A 16,868-nucleotide genomic window follows, 5' to 3' on the forward strand; every position below is an offset into this window, starting at 1 on the left:
AGAGAGAGAGAGAGAGAGCAAGCAGTCGCCCGGGGGCACAAGTCAGGGAGGGACAGAGAGAGGAAGACAGAGGATCTGAAGCAGGCTCCCCGCTGTCAGCAGAGAGCCGGATGTGGGGCTCGAACTCACAAACTGTGAGATCATGACCCGAGACTGAGCCACGCAGGCACCCTTCTTCTTACTTTTTCTAAAGTGATTGATAAAAAATTTAAAGTCACATGCAGCTTGCCTTGTATTTTTACTGACGGTGCGGGCTTAAATATTAGAGAGGTGTTGATTGATTGCAAAACTGGTTAAAGAAATCATTTGGTTATCAGCAGAAGTCAGGAAAATACAGTAAAGAAATAAGAAATGATAATAAACAATCCCTAAGACAAATGCTGTTAACATTTTACAGGGTTTTATTTTATGTGGGTTTCATACACATACACATGTGCATGTATGTATAACACAAAATGGGGATAAAAACATATATGAAGCTATAGATGCAGTTTTAGAAATCGATTTTATTTGTCCATGACCTTAAGCATTCTTCAAAAACAGCATGCTTAGTGACTTCGTAAGATTGCCTTGCATGACTCCATGGTAGTTATGTACGTGATCCCTTACTGCTGGACAGATAAGTTGTTTCCAGTTATTTGCACCTTCAAATAACTGAGGCAACTTTCCTTCTACATAGATCTTTGTATCTCTCCATATTTTTTTAGAGTAAACCCCAGGGGTGCCTGGGTGGCTTAGTCGGTTAAGCATCTGACTTCGGCTCAGGTCATGATGTCACGGTTCGTGAATTCCAGCCCCGCGTTGGGCTCTGTGCTGACAGCTCAGAGCCTGGAGCTGTCCAATTTTGTGTCTCCAATTTTGTGTGCTTCCAATTTTGTGTCTCCCTCTCTGCCCCTCCCCTGCTCGCACTCTCTCGAGAATAAATAAACATTAAAAAAATTTTTTTTAGAGTAAACCCCAAAAGGAGAATTAATGGGCAAATGTTTACTATTTAAATGGTTACTGTCAATTAAAAAAGGTACTTTTTCTGGTGAGGTTAAATATGAAATCTGCTCTGATCAGTAATTACTTGAGGTGAACATATGTGAATGTATACGGCGTGGCTAACTTTGCTCTCATTCTTGAGACTGTCACTTTGGAGAAATTTTAGGTTCGTGGAAAAGTGATAGAGCTATTAGAAAGAGTTCCCATATGCCCTTCTGTTCAGTCTCCCGTAATGTCAACATCTTACATAACCAGGGTACATCCGCCACAGCTAAGACATTAATATTGGTCATTTCTATCAGCCCAACGCAGACTTCACTTGGATTGCATCAAGTTTTCCACCAATGTCCTTTTGCTGTTCTAGGCTCTAATCCAGGATGTGTCTCCCGCCTGCCTTGTTTGGAACTGCCAATGCTGAAAAGAAAATGCATGCGCTACGAAAAAGCATGGGTTTTGCGTTTGCCCCTGGAAAACCCACCACCCGGGTCTCTCACTGAGATTTCTCTTCCTTTTCACGACTCCATTAGGTCAGTGCGTGGCATCTAGAAACTGCAGAACTGGTTTTCCAGATCCTGGGAGATCCCTCTGACTGCTGGGTGTATGCAGCAGTGCTGGCTTCCCGGGCCACGCTGCTGACCGTGTCCCAGGGTGGCGTGGCCAGCCTGTGGAGCTCGGCCACAGGAAAGCCGCAGGGGAGGCAACATTTATCCAGCATCAAGGAAGAAACGCCTACCTGTGGGGTCTCGCTCCAGAAGCAGGGGAAGATGGTCACCGGGTTCAGCAAGGGCTCCGTCTCCTTGGTAAGCTGCTTTACTGAGTGTGACGCCCACATTGCTTGGCCCCAAAGTGCCCAATGTCTTCACCTTCGGTCATTTTTTATTGTTTATTTTATTTTATTTATTTATGTTTATTTTATTTTTGAGAGAGAGAGAGAGAGAGACAGAGCCTGAGCAGGGGAGGGGCAGAGAAGGAGGGCGACACAGAATCCAAAGCAGGCTCCAGGCTCCGAGCTGCAAGCACAGAGCCCGACGCAGGGCTCGAACCCACGCACCGCGAGATCGTGACCTGAGCCGAAGTCAGACGCTTCACCGACTTGAGCCACCCGGGCACCCCTACCTTTGATCTTTTAATAAATGACATTTGGCTTCTTAATTCCAGGGATTTGCAACTCTGCGCGTTTCAGGAAACCTCTCTTGGTGTCTCCTGGGGGCCGGCCAATGTGGGTCATTGTTGGCACTCGGTCCTGACAAAAATGACTCGAGGCATTGCCAGCTCTTGGCCGGCGAGGGTGGCACAAAATCGCCCTCCCACCCTTTGAGAACCGCTGCCCCAGACGCATTAAGTAAAAGCAAACTTGCAGAACAGTATCTATGATGGATGGTGCAAAAAAGGATGGTCGTGTAAATGCTCATCTATGCAAGCAGGTGCTTACAAAGTAGACAACACCCCTTCTGGGGTGAAGGGACAATGGCAGGAAAGGTGGAGAGGTGTTCCTGATGTGCTCTGGATACTTCTTTCCCCCCCCCCCCCCATCTTATACAGTATTGTTTAACTCTCTAAGTTTTAAAAGAAACATTTTTTTTCAATCAGCAGTTAAAAAAATCAACAGTGAGAGCCATGAGGAAATTCATTTCTCCCACCCCCACTACATGAAGGTGAACAAATATTTTTTTTTAAACATTGGCTTGGATTAGTGCCAACAACTCCCTTTTCTTGGCCCCCGAGGCGTCCTGTCTGTGCCCCTCCCGGAGGTAATGAATGTAAAGTTTTTGGCTCTCGGCCTGGTGGCTGTCAGATGCTCAGAAATCAGCAGCTGAGAAGCCAATATTGCACCGTATATTAACTAACTAAAATTTAAATTAAAAAAAATAATCTGTAGCTGAATTGGGGCTGCAGGATTGAGGAAAGAACCATCCTCTTCGATCTGAACAGAATCAGTCCTGCAACTCAGGAATGGGAGTTTCCATCTTATTTGAGATCTCCAGAGCTCCTCTGGGGGCAGGAAACAAGTGCTGGAATGTTCTCCGGGTGCCTGAGCTAGTTACAAAAACAGTATCAATGGTAATAATAAGAGCTACCACATTGGGAGGGCTGACTATGTGCAGGTGTGGGGGGGAACCATTCTGCACGATTCTTAGCCCATGATGGTCCTATGTGGTCGTCCTGTATCATCACCCATTTAATAGATGAGGAAACTGAGGTACCCAAGGGCTAAGGAATTTTCTTGGAAGCTGGTGAGTGACAGAGCCTTGCATTCAAACTCTTGACCCTGGACTCTTAACCCTGTGGAAATGCTTGATGGGCATCCTTGACTTTGCACAGATTTCCCCTGAAGGAGACAGCCTGCTGGAGAAGCTTCCGGAAGCTGTGAGGTTCCTGGTAGTCTCTGAAGATGAGTCCCTTCTCGCTGCAGGTAGTGTCTCTTATTCGGAGCCATGGTGGCGGGGGGGGGGGGGGGGGGGCAACTCTGGATTTGGTTGGAAGTGGAGAGCGGTTTGGAGCGAGGGGGGCCATTCGAGACCTGTGGCTGGCAAAACCTTTTCTGAAAGGCACAGACCCCGTGGTCCCTGTCGCACCTGTAACGTGAAAGCCTCCACAGATGATATTTCAAGTGGGGCTGGCTGTGTGCCACTAAGACTTTGTTGATGGATGCCCAAATTTGGATTTTGTATCCTTTTCACGTGTCACAAAAATAGTAGTCTTATATTTATTTATTTTTTCAACGATTTAAAATCGTAAAAACTATCCTCACCTCACGGGTCACACAGAAATAGATGCCAGGCCAGTTTTGGCCGCCGGGCTGCAGCTTTCCCTGTTTGGGGTAAACCTAACCTGTCTGTGCTTCTGGTTCATTTGAGATGAGGGTGCTTATCCCTGCCAGTCACAGGGATTAAGGAGTGCTGCATGAGAGGATGGGGTGCTCCCAGGGAGGAGCCAGGCAATGCAACCCCTACAATAAGGTAGCCACAAAAAAGTGTGGTTGGTGCTATAACCAGACAAGAATCAGGGGTCATGGGAGTGGGTGATAGAGTTTTCTTCTTCTGTCTGAAACAGGGAAGGCTTCCTAGGAGGTGACCAACAGACAATCCGCAGCCCGATTAAAGAAAAAAAAAAAAAGACTATTTTTTCTTTCTCTCTTTTTCTTTTAACGGTTATTGATTTTCGAGAGGGCTCAAGTGGGGGAGGGACGGAGAGAGGGGGGACGGGGGATCTGAAGCGGCGATGTGGGGCTTAAACTCACAAACTGCGAGATCATGACCGGAGCCAAAGTCATACGCTCAACTGACTGAGCCTCCCAGGTGCCCCCCAAAAGACTATTTTGTTTAAAGGTCAGTTTGGGGGATGCCTGGCTGGCCCAGTCGGAGGAGTGTGTGACTCTTGATCTCAGCGGTGGTGAGTTCAAACCCCATGTTGGATGTAGAGATTGCTTAAATAAATAAATATTAAAAAAAAAAAAGATCATAGGGTGCATGGGGTAGCTCAGTTAGTTGAGCATCCAACTCTTGATTTCGGCTCAGGTCTTGATCTCATGGTTCATGGGATCTAGCCCCACATTGGGCTGTGCACTGACAGCACGGAGCCTGCTTACGATTCTCTCTCTCCCTCTCTCTCTCTGTCTCTGCCCCTCTTTCTCTTTCTCAAAATAAAAAAAAAAAATGAACTTAAAAAAAAATAAAGATTGGATTTGGGTTCACAGCCAGGTTGAGCAGAAAGTACAGAGATTTCCCACAGACCCCCTATATCCCCCCCACTCCGTACTCTCATGCAGCCTCCTCCAATATCAACACCCCCCACTGGAGGGGTGCATTTGCTACAATCGATGAACCTGCATTGACACATCATCATCACCCAAAGTCTGTAGTTTACATTACGGTCATTCTGGCTGTTGTGCCTTCTATGGATTTGGACGAATGTGTAATGGCGTATATCCACCATTAGAACCTCAGATAGGGTAATTTCATTGCCCTAAAATCGAGCCCCGACGCGGGGCTCGAACTCACAAACCGTGAGATCATGACCTGAGCCGAAGTCATACGCTTAACCCACTGAGCCGCCCAGGTGCCCTGGCATGACCCTATTTAAAAAGGCAAAAAGACACAGGTGTCATTCATGTGAATAATATATCTTATTTAACCCAATACATTCTAAAAATGTAACATGAAATTGACATAAAAATTCTTAACGGTATTTTTCACAGTCGTTTAAGCGTCCAACTTTGGCTCAGGTCACCATCTCCAGGTTTGCGAGTTCGAGCCCCATGCCAGGCTCTGTGCTGACAGCTCGGAGCCTGGAGCCTGCTCCGGATTCTGTGTCTCCCTCTCTCTCTGCCCCTCCCCCGCTCGTGCTCTGTCTCTCTCTCTCTCTCTCAAAAATAACCAAACTAAAAAAAATAAATAACAAAATTCTCGCGTGAAGGTTATGAAACCTGGCACGTGTTCTACACCAACAGCTCATCTCGACTTGGACCAGCCACGTGAAGAGCCACATGTGGCTCATGGCGATGGCTCCTGCACATCATCCACCATCCAGTTTCCAAAAGAATTTTAGGTGGCACAAGTATGCGCGAAATGCAGCATGGGAAACAGGCACGTGAGAAGAAAGACGAACAAAGGATACAGGCACAAACTAGAATCAGGACTGAGGTCAAGGGCACTGAAGACCCCAGTGACCTAGAAATCTGTTACAGTGGGTTTCACGTGTGGCTCTTTCCAGCGGCCAATGAGGACAAGCCCGGGCAGTTTCCCCATCCACAGTTTCGGGAACCCACCTGTTGCTCTAGAAGAGGTAGCCCAATCCCAACTTAGCTGAGATCAGGCACGGATTTCTTTCCAGTGTCAGAAATGGAATTGTGGTTCAGGGGGTCCCTTGGATTAAGATCAGCAAAGGGTAGAGGTGTGTGGGGCTGAGTTCAGAAGACACCAGGCCCAAGCTTCCAGGTGTCCCCTCTCCGTGGAGTCACGTGGACAGCGCTTACTTCTGTCAGTGACCGTGTGTGACAACAGCACCGACCAGGGGAGCTCAACCAGCCTTGGCGTCCAGGATTTTTACCGGGGGTTGATTATGGAGACACAGCTGATCACCTGCCCGGCTGACCTCAGTCTCCCAACACCCACCCCCCCCCCCAGGTCAAGCTGATACCACGTGTCCCAAAGCTCCCACTGCCAAACACACGTGAGCGTTGGCCATCCCGTGTGGCCCAAGGCCTCAAGTAAAACCAGGATACTTTTTTTTAATGCTTATTTATTTTTGAGAGATAGGGAGAGAGAGTGCGAGTAGGGGAAGGGCAGAGAGAGAGGGGGAAGGGCACAGACGGAGGGGGACAGAAGATCCAAAGCGGGCTCCGTGCTGACAGCAGAGAGCCCTTATGTGGGGCTCGAACTCACAAACGGTGAGATCATGACCTGAGCCGAAACTGGACACTTAACTGACTGAGCCACCCCGGGGCCCCACAAGGACACTTTTATCAAGGAGGACATTCTAAGGGCTTAGAGGGCACCTCTCAGGAGCCTGGCAAGGGCCAAACCATTCACGTGCAGAACAGGGACCCCCAGGCCTGCTGAGTTAACCCTTTCCTGCGCACGAATGGGATGCAAATATCCTTGGACAGCAGATATCTTGATTCACTCGATCCGTTTCCCATAACATCCTTCTGTGTGAGCCTCAGGTTCAAGTGTAGTTCAATAAAACAATTGCATGGAGGGCCTGGAGAGGCAATCAGATGGACGGCCAGCCCCCAGCTGACTTGACTCAGGGGTTTCCAGGAGTCTAAACTGGGCTGGTGCAGGCCAGGTGCATAGCACAAGAGTCCCACACCATCCCCCCTGATCTGGCCTTGGGGACCTCTTTCCTGCACTGCCAGGGGCCCTCTTAACAAAACACTTCACCCAGCCCATATTTGGAACACAGTGAGCAATCCCCCTTGGGTGGGGTGCCGGGTAAAATATAGAACGCCCAGTGAAACTTCAGATAAACAACAAATCAACTTTTCAGTATAAATATACCCCACGTAATATTTGGGATCTACTTCTGCTAATAATAGCAATTTCACTATTTATCTGAAATTCTAATTCAACGGCATTGTCCTGTTAGGTGTTTTGTTTTGTTTTGTTTTGTTTTGTTTTGTTTTGTTTTGTGTTAAATCTAGCAAGGCTCTCCCTCCCTCCCCTCCCCCTCCTTCACTCTGCTCCACCCACACTGGCCTCTGTGCTGCCCCTGAGACACACACGCAGGCCTTTCCTACCTCCTGGTCATCCCAGGCTGTTCCCACCCTTCCAGGGCCTGCCACCTTCTCAGATGTCCGCTCAAAGGTCCTGGGGTTGCTGTAACAAACTACCACATAAATGTAGTGGCTCAAAACGATAGAAATTGGGGCACCTGGGTGGCTCAGTCGGTTAAGCGTCCGACTTCGGCTCAGGTCACAATCTCACAGTTCGTGAGTTTGAGCCCCGCGTCGGGCTCTGTGCTGACAGCTCAGAGCCTGGAGCCTGCTTCACATTCTGTGTCTCCCTCTCTCTCTGCCCCTTCCCTGCTCATGCTGTGTCTCTCTCTGTCTCAAAAATAAATAAACATTAAAAAAAGAAAAGAAATCTCTTTCCTCACAATTCTAGAGGCCAGAAGTCCAAAAATCAAGATGTGGCCAGGGGCGCTTGGCTGGCTCAGTCGGTTAAGCGTCTGACTCTTAGTTTCGGCTCAGGTCATGATCTCACGGTTCGTGGGTTCGAGTCCCGCATTGGGCTCTGTGCTGATAGTGGGAAGCCTGCTTGGGATTCTCTCTCTCTCTCCCTGTCTCTACCCCTCCCCTGCTCATGCTCTGTCTCTCTCCCCCTCTCTCTCTAAATAAATAAGTAAATAAACTTTAAAAAATTACTCAAAAAAAAAAAAATGTGGGCAGGGTCATGGTCCCTCCAAAGCCTCCAGAGAAGAATCCTTTTTTGCCCCTTCTAGTTTCTGCCTTGTGATTCTTTGACTTGTGGCCACATTTCTCTGGTCTCCCCCTTCATGCCTTGTCTGCCACATGTGTGTCTGTGTCATTTTTTTCTCATGGCAGCCAGTCCCCTTGACTTCATTGCCCTTATCGCAGATTCCAACTATTTTCCTGTCCTTCCTATCCTCCTCCCTACCCCCTTCCTCCCTCCCTGCCTTCCCTCCGTCTTCAAAACATATCTACCTTATGTCCAGCTTTGTGCTGGGTTCTGGGATACCAGGAGCAGCCCCAACAGGCAGTCCCAGCCCTCTGGAAACTCACAGTCTTGCGATAATAAATAACTTTGCTGTTTTCTGCAAGGTTATTGATCATTGTTTTCAGCTGCCGCCCCCACCCCCCCCACCCCCCCACCCCCCCTCCTCCCAACCCTGCACCTGACAACTCTAGGCTGTGTGATGGCACGGGCCATGTCTCTCTTGTTCACCACCGTGTTGCTTCCACAGCCAAGTAGTCGGTGCTCAAAAAAAAATCTTTGTTGACTAAACTGAACTCCTGTCAAGCTCCTCCAGGAATGAAAGGGATAATCCCATCCCTGCCCTTTCAGGGTTTGGAAGATCCGTCCGGATATTCTTGGCAGACTCACAGGGGTTTCATCGATTCATGGCCACCGACCTTGAACACGAGGACACCGTGGAGACAGCCAGTTTTGGTCCTGAGAACAATCTGATTGTCACTGGGTCCCGAGACGCACTCATTCAGGTCAGAGGTCATCCTCACTCCGCCTCTGGAATAGAAAAGTATAATTCTTGAGAGGTCTTTTGGCTTCGAAATACAGAGATTCACGTAAACTAGTGCAGGCGAAACAGAGCAGGTCACTGGGAAGATGTGGGGGAGGGATCCCCTGAGACCCAGGAAGGGGATAGCATTCCCACGGAACCTGAAAAAACGGGGAGGATTTGGGCCTTCAGAGTGGAGAAGGGTTGGGAGGAAATGGCAGAAAATTCCCACCGAGCTCAAAGTTCTCACTCTGGTGGGAAAAGCACATACTAAAGTAGCAGTTCTCCAACGTTCTGGCCTTAGGACCTCCTTACATTCCTAAAGGTTATCAAGGATCCCAAAGATTCTCAATAAGTGGGTTATATCAGTTTGATTTATAGATTTATATATTGGATTTGCATATTCTTAACAAATGATTTATTTGGGGAAGAGTTTTAGGAGGTACAGAAGAGTTGCCAAGAAAGTACAGGGAGTCCCCACATATACATATTTATCTCGTCTACACCCTGCTTGCCTCGATATTACCATCTCATGTCCCCCCGGGCCCTTTATCGAAACTGAAACATTTATATTGGGAGAATACTGTTATTAACCGATCTGCAAATTCTTCTGTAGTTTCACCAGCTTTCCCACAAATGTCCTCTTTTTCTTTATTCTGGGATCCAGTCTAGGATCCCGTGTTGCATTTGGTCCCCGATGGTAATTACCATATTAAAAATTAGCAGCAAGGACATCCAAAAATACTTCTCTGTTGATTCACGAACATTACATGTCAATGGAATAACACACTTTTACGAAAATCCTGTAGTTTCTGAAACAAACAGACAAAACTCACGAGAAGAGTGGCGTGGTTGCGCATTTTGACGAATCTCTTTCGTGTCTGGCTCAATAGGAGACCGTTGGCTTCTCGTACTTGATTCTGCATTCTCTGATCTGGTGTGACATCTCATGTCCCATAGCTTCTGGAAAACTCCACCGCTCCTTTGTGAGAGGAAGAGAGTAGAAAAGGCAAATGGCATCTTGAATTATGATGAAAACAGTTTTGTGTTTGCAAGCCCTCCTGAAAATGCCTGGCGGTACCCTCCAGGGGTTCCCTGGACCACACTTTGAGAACTGCTGTGGTAGTGGCTCGGTGAGGGGTGAGGAGGTTTGAGGGGGTGGAGAAGGCCCTCGAACTGCAGCCTGAGAATTCACCAGAGGTGGACAAATGGGTTCATGCATATTTCTTAGCTATGACAGCGTAAGGAAGAAGTCAGCTTTGGCCCTCTGCTGTCCGTCCTCAGGTGTGGAGTCTGTCGGAGCAGGGGACCCTGCTGGATGTTCTGGAAGGCGTCGGGGCCCCCGTGAGCCTGTTGGTCTGGGGTGGGGCCTTGGTGGCATCTGCTTCCCAGCAGTCCTCGTCTTTCAAAGTCTGGGATCTCACGTCTGTGCGGCAGCCAAGGGCCTCTACCCCGTTTCTGGATCGCACTGGCCTCACTGCGGTATCACACGATGGAAGCTACGTTTACTTCCCCAAGATTGGGGACAAGAGCAAAGTCACCATCTGGGACTTAGCAGAAGGTTTGTAAGATATAAGCACGGCCATTTGTGTGGGTAAGAACCAAAGCTCCTGTCCGGGACTGCTTGGGTTCTTTACACCAGAGACTGGGTGTTTTAAACGACAGACGTTTACTTCTCACGGTTCTGGAGGCTGGGAAGGCCAAGGCCAAGGCACTGGCGGATCCGGGTCTGGTGACAGCCGGCTTCCTGGTTGCAGATGGCCACGTTCTCATTAGGTCCTCACAGGAGTGCAAGCCCTCTTGTCCCCTGTATAAGGGCACTTATCCCATCGTGGGGGCTCCGCCCTCATGGCCAAATCACCTCACAAAGCCTCCTGGCCAACGCCATCACATCATGGGCTGGGGTTTCGACACGCAAATTTGAAGGGACACATTCAGTCCATAGCACCCCCATAACTGCAGTCAGGTTGACAGTGGCTAATAAAAATCAGGACTTGATGTGATAAATTTCCAGCGTGTGGGTAATTGACCGTCTGGTTGTCAATCCCTCGTTTCGTTTGGGTTTCCTGGAAGCAGGGCACGTGATGGGGAAGTTTGCACAAGGGGTATGTTGAGGGGAGCTCCCGGGAGAAACCTAAGCAGGGGTGATCAGAGCAGGCAGGGGCAGGGGGAGGGCTGAACGAGCAGGTGGGGGAGGACCTAAAGCAAGAGGTCTCGTCTTTTTTTTTTTTTTTATTTTTTTAAATGTTTGTTTATTTTTGATAGAGAGACAGAGCATGAGCGGGGGAGGGGCAGAGAGAGGGAGACACAGAATCCAAAGCAGGCTCCAGGCTCCGAGCTGTCAGCACAGAGCCCGACGCGGGGCTCAAACTCACAAACCTTGAGATCATGACCTGAGCCGATGTCAGCCGCTCAACTGACTGAGCCACCCAGGCACCCCTAGTCGTGTTTTTTTTTTTTTTTTAATGTTTACTTATTTTTGAGAAACAGAGCACAAGTGGGGGCGGGGCAGAGAGAGAGACTCAGAATCCGAAGCAGGCTCCAGGCTCCAAGCTGTCAGCACAGAGCCCGATGCAGGGCTCGAACCCACGGACCGCAAGATCGTGACCTGAGCCAAAGTCGGTAGCTTAACCGACTGAGCCACCTAGGCGCCCCAAGGGCTAGTCTTTTATATCCCCACATCAGGCAGTCACTGGCTACAGGCCGTTCTGGGTGGTGGGGGAACCCCCTAAGCATTTTGAGATGAGGGGCTCCCTTCACCTGAGGGCAGTGAGCAGCCTAGGGTCTGGGTGCCCTGGCCCGTAAAGGGAGTCTGGACACGTCACCAACTGTGTCTGCTGTGATCTCCATGGGGGCGGATGGAGGTACAGAAATCCCTCTTTAACGATAATATGAGAAAAGAGATTCACTCTCAGCCTCCTGCATTCATGGATTTGGCAGATGTTTGGTTAGTGCTGGCCGCAGGGCCGGGCTCTGCAGTTGGCAGTGAGCAGGACAGACGAGGTGACCGTGCTTGAGGCCCTTGCTCACTAGTTGAGGGGCGGAGCCCGACGCGAAGCTAGGGGGCACGGTGGGAAATGAGATACAAGCCCGCAAACTGGGGCCCGCGGGCCAGATCGGACACACACTGCCTGCATGCGGCATGTTGGGGGGGTTCAACCTCAGGGTTAAGAGGTTAAGGGTTAGGAGCATACAGCCTGCAAGGCAAAAAAAATTCACTCTCCAGCCCTTTACAGACGTTTGTAAAGGAAACATCTGGGATGAGAGCTCATGTGTGTCAGCGTGTCCGTTTGTCCCGATGGGGAGCAGGAAGTCATCAGAAAGTGTTAACCAGGGTGGGGGGGAATACAGATAATGAGAGCGGTTTTCAAAATCCTTAACAATTTGCGGAGCGAGCCCATTCCTCTGAGCTGTTCCTGATGCGACCTTCTCTCCGTGGCAGGTGAGGAGCAGGACGTCCTGGATGCCTCCAGTGAGGTCAGATGTCTGGAGGTGGCCCAGCGGGCCAATCTCCTTTTCACTGGCCTCGTTTCGGGGGTCGTCCTGGTGTTCCCCCTGAATTCCAGACAGGACGTGATGTGCATCCCCCCTCCCGAGGCCCGGAAAGCCATCAACTGCATCGCCCTTAGTCAAGGAGAGGAGCGCCTGGCCATCGCCTATGACAGCATCATCCTGGTGCTGGACATCAGCCCCGGGGATCCCTGTCCGGTTGTCGATGGGCCAACATACACCTTCTACACCCAGCTCCCCGAGACCATCTCCAGCGTGGCCGTCCTGGCTGACTGCCGTGTGATGTACGGCATGACCGACGGTGACCTCTTCCTTTACGAGTGTGCGAATTCCAAAGTGTTCCCTCTGGAGGCCCACAGGAGCCGGGTCACCTGTGTGCAGGTCAGCCACAAGGAGCAGCTGGCGGTCAGCGGATCCGAGGAAGCCCTGCTGTGCCTCTGGGACCTGCAGGCCTGCAAGTGGAGATTCGAGACGAGCTACACGGTGCGTGGCCCACACACCGCGTGCAGGCTAGCTCCCGGCGTTAGAAAGCTGATGACAGGTGTCCTGTATTAAGTGCATACCGTGCGCCATCACCCAGGGTCGGGAGCAGGGTGGGGCCCGTGAGGGACACTCACCTCGGGAGCAGAGCTTAAGGGGCTGCCCCGAAACTCGGCAATCAAGAGAGACGCTATTTTAAGGCAGTATTTACAAAAATCGAGACAAATGCAAAAGATAGCAAGAGAACGAAATCTTTTAAAACATTTTTTTTTTTATTTTCGAGGGAGAGAGAGGCAGAGCGTGAATAGGGGAGGGGCAGAGAGAGAGGTAGACAGAGGATCCGAAGCGGGCTCTGCGCTGACAGCAGAGAGCCCAATGCAGGGCTTGAACTCGCAAACTGCAAGATCATGACCTGAGCCGAAGTCGGACGCTCAACCGACTGAGCCACCCAGATGCCCCAAGATATCGTTTTAAATAAAGATCAGATCCTGCACGGCACACCCCGGCCTCACCCTCCTTACCCTAATCCTGATAGCCATTCTTGTGCCCAAGAGTTTTGATTGCTAGGTGTGGCCAGAGGCCACGCCGTCCCGCCTCTTGGAGCCACGTTCTCAAGAGGGGAGACACTGTGAGTTCTGTGAGGGCTCACAGAGGTGAGGGCTTTTGTGTTTTGCTTATGGAGGTGGCCCCCATCCCTAGGAGAACTCCTGACATGTCCTCAAGGCTCAACAAATGTTTGTGGGAAAGGGCTGGTGTGTAAGAAGAGCTTTGAGGAAAAATAGGACAAGGTAAAGGGGGTAGAGGCTGCTATTTAAGAAAGTCAAATGAGCCTGGCGGAACAGCATTCTTGGCAGAAGGAACAGCAGCTGTGAAGGTCTGAAGCGGGGAAACTGGCAACTGACTCCCTAACGTATGAAGTGTCTTAGAGTCCATACTGCCCACCTCGTAAGGAGCTATTCTAGTTTTTTGTATCAATAGAATTAAGAGCTGCCATAAATATATTCATATATTCATATTATATACTATATGAAAATGCATATTAGAATATTCTTCTATAATGTAATCCCTACAACGACCTCATAAGGTTGGTGTTACTATTCCAGTCTTTCAAATGGGGAATGAAGGCCAGACCTTTGGTTGTAAGATATAAAAATTATTCATAAACATAGGAAGATGATCTTGTAACTAAGAGAGACAGTATGTGCAGTTTCATCTTAAAAGGCTTTTGTCCTGGCTCGGTTAAACTCAGGTCATGTCTCGTGGGTTTGAGCCCTGCTTTGGGTTCTGTGCTGACAGCTCAGAGCCTGCAGCCTGCTTCAGATTCTGTCCCTCTCTCTCTGACCCTCCCCTCCACGCACTTTGTCTCTTTCTCAAAAAAATAAATAAACATTAAAAAAAAAAAAAGCTCCCATCCCATCTGACATTTATTTTTAGGAAGCCACTATAAGGCTGGGCTGTAAGTAATCTTTCATCTTGTTGAGTGGAAAATATCACCCCAGCAGTTAAATACACCTAGCTCTTTCTTTTTTCCTTTTTCTAATTTTTTTTTTTTTTTAATTTTAGAGAGAGAGGCAGAGACAGAGACTGTTAAGCAGGCTCCACGTGGAGCCATCACAGGGCTCAGTCCCACGACCCTGGGATTGTGACCTGAGCCCAAATCAAGAGTCAGACACTCAACTGACTGAGCCCACCCACGCACCCTGTCATGTATTTATTTATTTATTTATTTATTTATTCATTCATTTATTTATTCCCTGTTTTTGTTTGTAAATAAACTTCATCTTGGAATGGTTTTAGGTCCTCCTGTACGCACTCCTTACCCAGCTTCCCCGATGTCGACCTCTTATGTGACTAGAGTACGTTAGTCACAATGAATGAGTTACCATGGGGACAGTACTGTTAACTAAGCTTCCAACTTGACTGGGATCACACATTTTTCAACGGATTTCCCTTTTCCGTTCTAGGCTCTAGGATGCCATGCTGCATTTAGCATCTAGCATTTAATTAAAGACCATTGTAGCTGGGGCGCCTGGGTGGCTCAGTCAGCTGAGCATCCAACTCCAGCTCAGGTCATGATCTCATGGATCATGGGTTCAAGCCCCACATCAGTCTCTCTGCTATCAGCACGGAGCCTGCTTCATATCCTCTGTCCCCATCTCTCTCTGCCCCTCCCCCACTTGCGTGCGCTCTCTCTCTATCTGTCTTTCTTTTTTTTTTTTTTTTTTTTATTTATTTTTGGGACAGAGAGAGACAGAGCATGAACGGGGGAGGGGCAGAGAGAGAGAGGGAGACACAGAATCGGAAACAGGCTCCAGGCTCCGAGCCATCAGCCCAGAGCCCGACGCGGGGCTCGAACTCACGGACCGCGAGATCGTGACCTGGCTGAAGTTGGACGCTTAACCGACTGTGCCACCCAGGCGCCCCTGTCTTTCAAAAATAAATACACATAAAAAAATACCACTATAGTTAATGTTTGTATACTCGGGGTCACTTAAGTTAAAACTGATAGGGACGCCTGGGTGGCTCAGTCGGTTAAGTGTCTGACTTAGGCTCAGTTCATGATCTCATGGTTCACAGGTTCGAGCCCCATGCCGGGCTCTATGCTGGCAGCTCAGAGCCTGGAGCCTGCTTCATGGATTCCGTCTCCTCTCTCTCTGCCCCTTCCCCACTCGTATTCTGTCTGTCTCTCTCTCTGTCTCAAAAATAAATAAAACATTAAAAAAAAAAAGAAATTAAAACGGATAATTCCTGCTCTCCAATGCAAAATGCCTGTAAAGCTCTCAATCCCGTCCCTATGAAGATGTGTTTTGGTCCTGGGAATATCGGTCCTACGATCTCTCCAGGGTTTCATTGGATCCGTCCCGCATGAGGGGCTTACAAGCCTGGCTTCCTACGCAGATGCCTTGGGGTAGGTCTCCTAGGTGACTCTCAGTTTGAAATCCAGATCACCTTGTCTTTTTTTTTTTTTTTTTTTTTTTTAATGCTTTATTTTTGACAGAGACAGAGCATGAGCCGGGGAGGGACAGAGACAGAGGGAGACACAGAATCTGAGGCAAGGTCTAGGCTCTCAGCATAGAGCCCGATGCGGGGCTTGAACTCACAAAGTGTGATCGTGACCTGAGCTGAAGTCAGATGCTTGACTGACTGAGCCACCCAGGCGCTCCAAGATCACCTTGTCTTTTTCAACAGAATTCTTACTGTAGAGGAGTCCAGTGTGTCTGCTTCTCCAAGGATGACAAGTACGTGTACGCGGGCTTGAAGGATCGCTCCATAATCGTCTGGAGTGTGCTGGATGGTGAGTCATTTTGCTTTGAGGGCAAGACCGAGCTCAGATCTGGCGAGGAATGCCTTGTTCTGGGCTCTGGACACTACAGGGCTCTGCTCTGGTCTCCCCTAGCTGGGTCCCTCTGCTTACAGAGGTGTCTGTGGGTCACGGGGACAGGCCCCCCCCAGAGCTACACCTCCTCTTTTTAGACCCGTGCTCTGGATACCTGGAACATTCTCCCCACCTGGGAGGTGCCCTCTTTAGGGCCTGGGCAGCCCTCTTCTCCGGGTCCATCCTTCTGAGGGTGGACTGTGCCCCTAGTATGAGCACCCCGGGACTTGGGGGCCGGCCATGGGTGATGAGCCTGGAGTCTGGGTGCATGAGCTGGGTAGGCGGTTCACGTGCATATGTGTGAGGCCCCGAGGACTGTAGGATAAAGCTGAGTGAGGGAAGAGGAGGGGCCAAGCCACGAAGAGCGGGGGACTCTCGCACACCATGACTTTCCAGTATGGAACTGAGGACCCTGAGAATTCTCAACACAACATGACCTTCCAGGTGGTTCCGAAGACACGTCCATCAATGTAGGAGGACAGAGCATAGTTCACTGAATAGTTTATTGTCTAGATTTCCAACATTTACGCATTGGACCTTATAGGATGTGGGCCCTGATTCATTCTCTTGCCCCAGGCCCCCTAAACGATAGGGGCCAGCTTGCTTAAGACCAGCCACTTTGCAAACCTCCCAGCTCTCGGTCTGGTCAGTATTACCCTAAAGACATATTAATGAGCGTTAACGCTTCTTGTGTACGGGGTCCTGTTCCCGGGCCATTGAATTCCCTTGGCAGCCACCTCATTCTACAGAGCAAAAATTGAGGCTCTGAGAGGTGAGGTGACTGCCCAAGGTCACACAGTGACGCTTGTCTGCCTTT

The 16,868-nt window shown here is 49.5% G+C and overlaps 1 protein-coding gene across 4 annotated transcripts in view; it reads left to right on the forward strand.

Moving 5' to 3' along the window:
- The window catches only part of NWD1 (NACHT and WD repeat domain containing 1), a 76,068-nt gene that overhangs the window by 48,850 nt on the left and 10,350 nt on the right, over positions 1-16,868 (forward strand). For all 4 annotated transcript variants that reach the window (XR_013554277.2, XM_078443228.2, XM_078443227.2 and 1 more), the window contains 6 exons: positions 1,512-1,784; positions 3,307-3,397; positions 8,514-8,668; positions 9,970-10,246; positions 12,128-12,678; positions 15,865-15,970. Coding sequence is in view for 3 of the 4 variants with exons in the window: in XM_078443228.2 (XP_078299354.2) it covers positions 1,512-1,784; positions 3,307-3,397; positions 8,514-8,668; positions 9,970-10,246; positions 12,128-12,678; positions 15,865-15,970 (1,453 nt within the window). In the remaining variant the exon portion in view is untranslated. The remainder of the gene's footprint in view (positions 1-1,511; positions 1,785-3,306; positions 3,398-8,513; positions 8,669-9,969; positions 10,247-12,127; positions 12,679-15,864; positions 15,971-16,868) is intronic.

The sequence above is a fragment of the Panthera onca genome, chromosome A2 (assembly GCF_046562875.1).
Source record: "Panthera onca isolate mPanOnc1 chromosome A2, mPanOnc1 haplotype 2, whole genome shotgun sequence".
NCBI lineage: Eukaryota > Metazoa > Chordata > Mammalia > Carnivora > Felidae > Panthera > Panthera onca.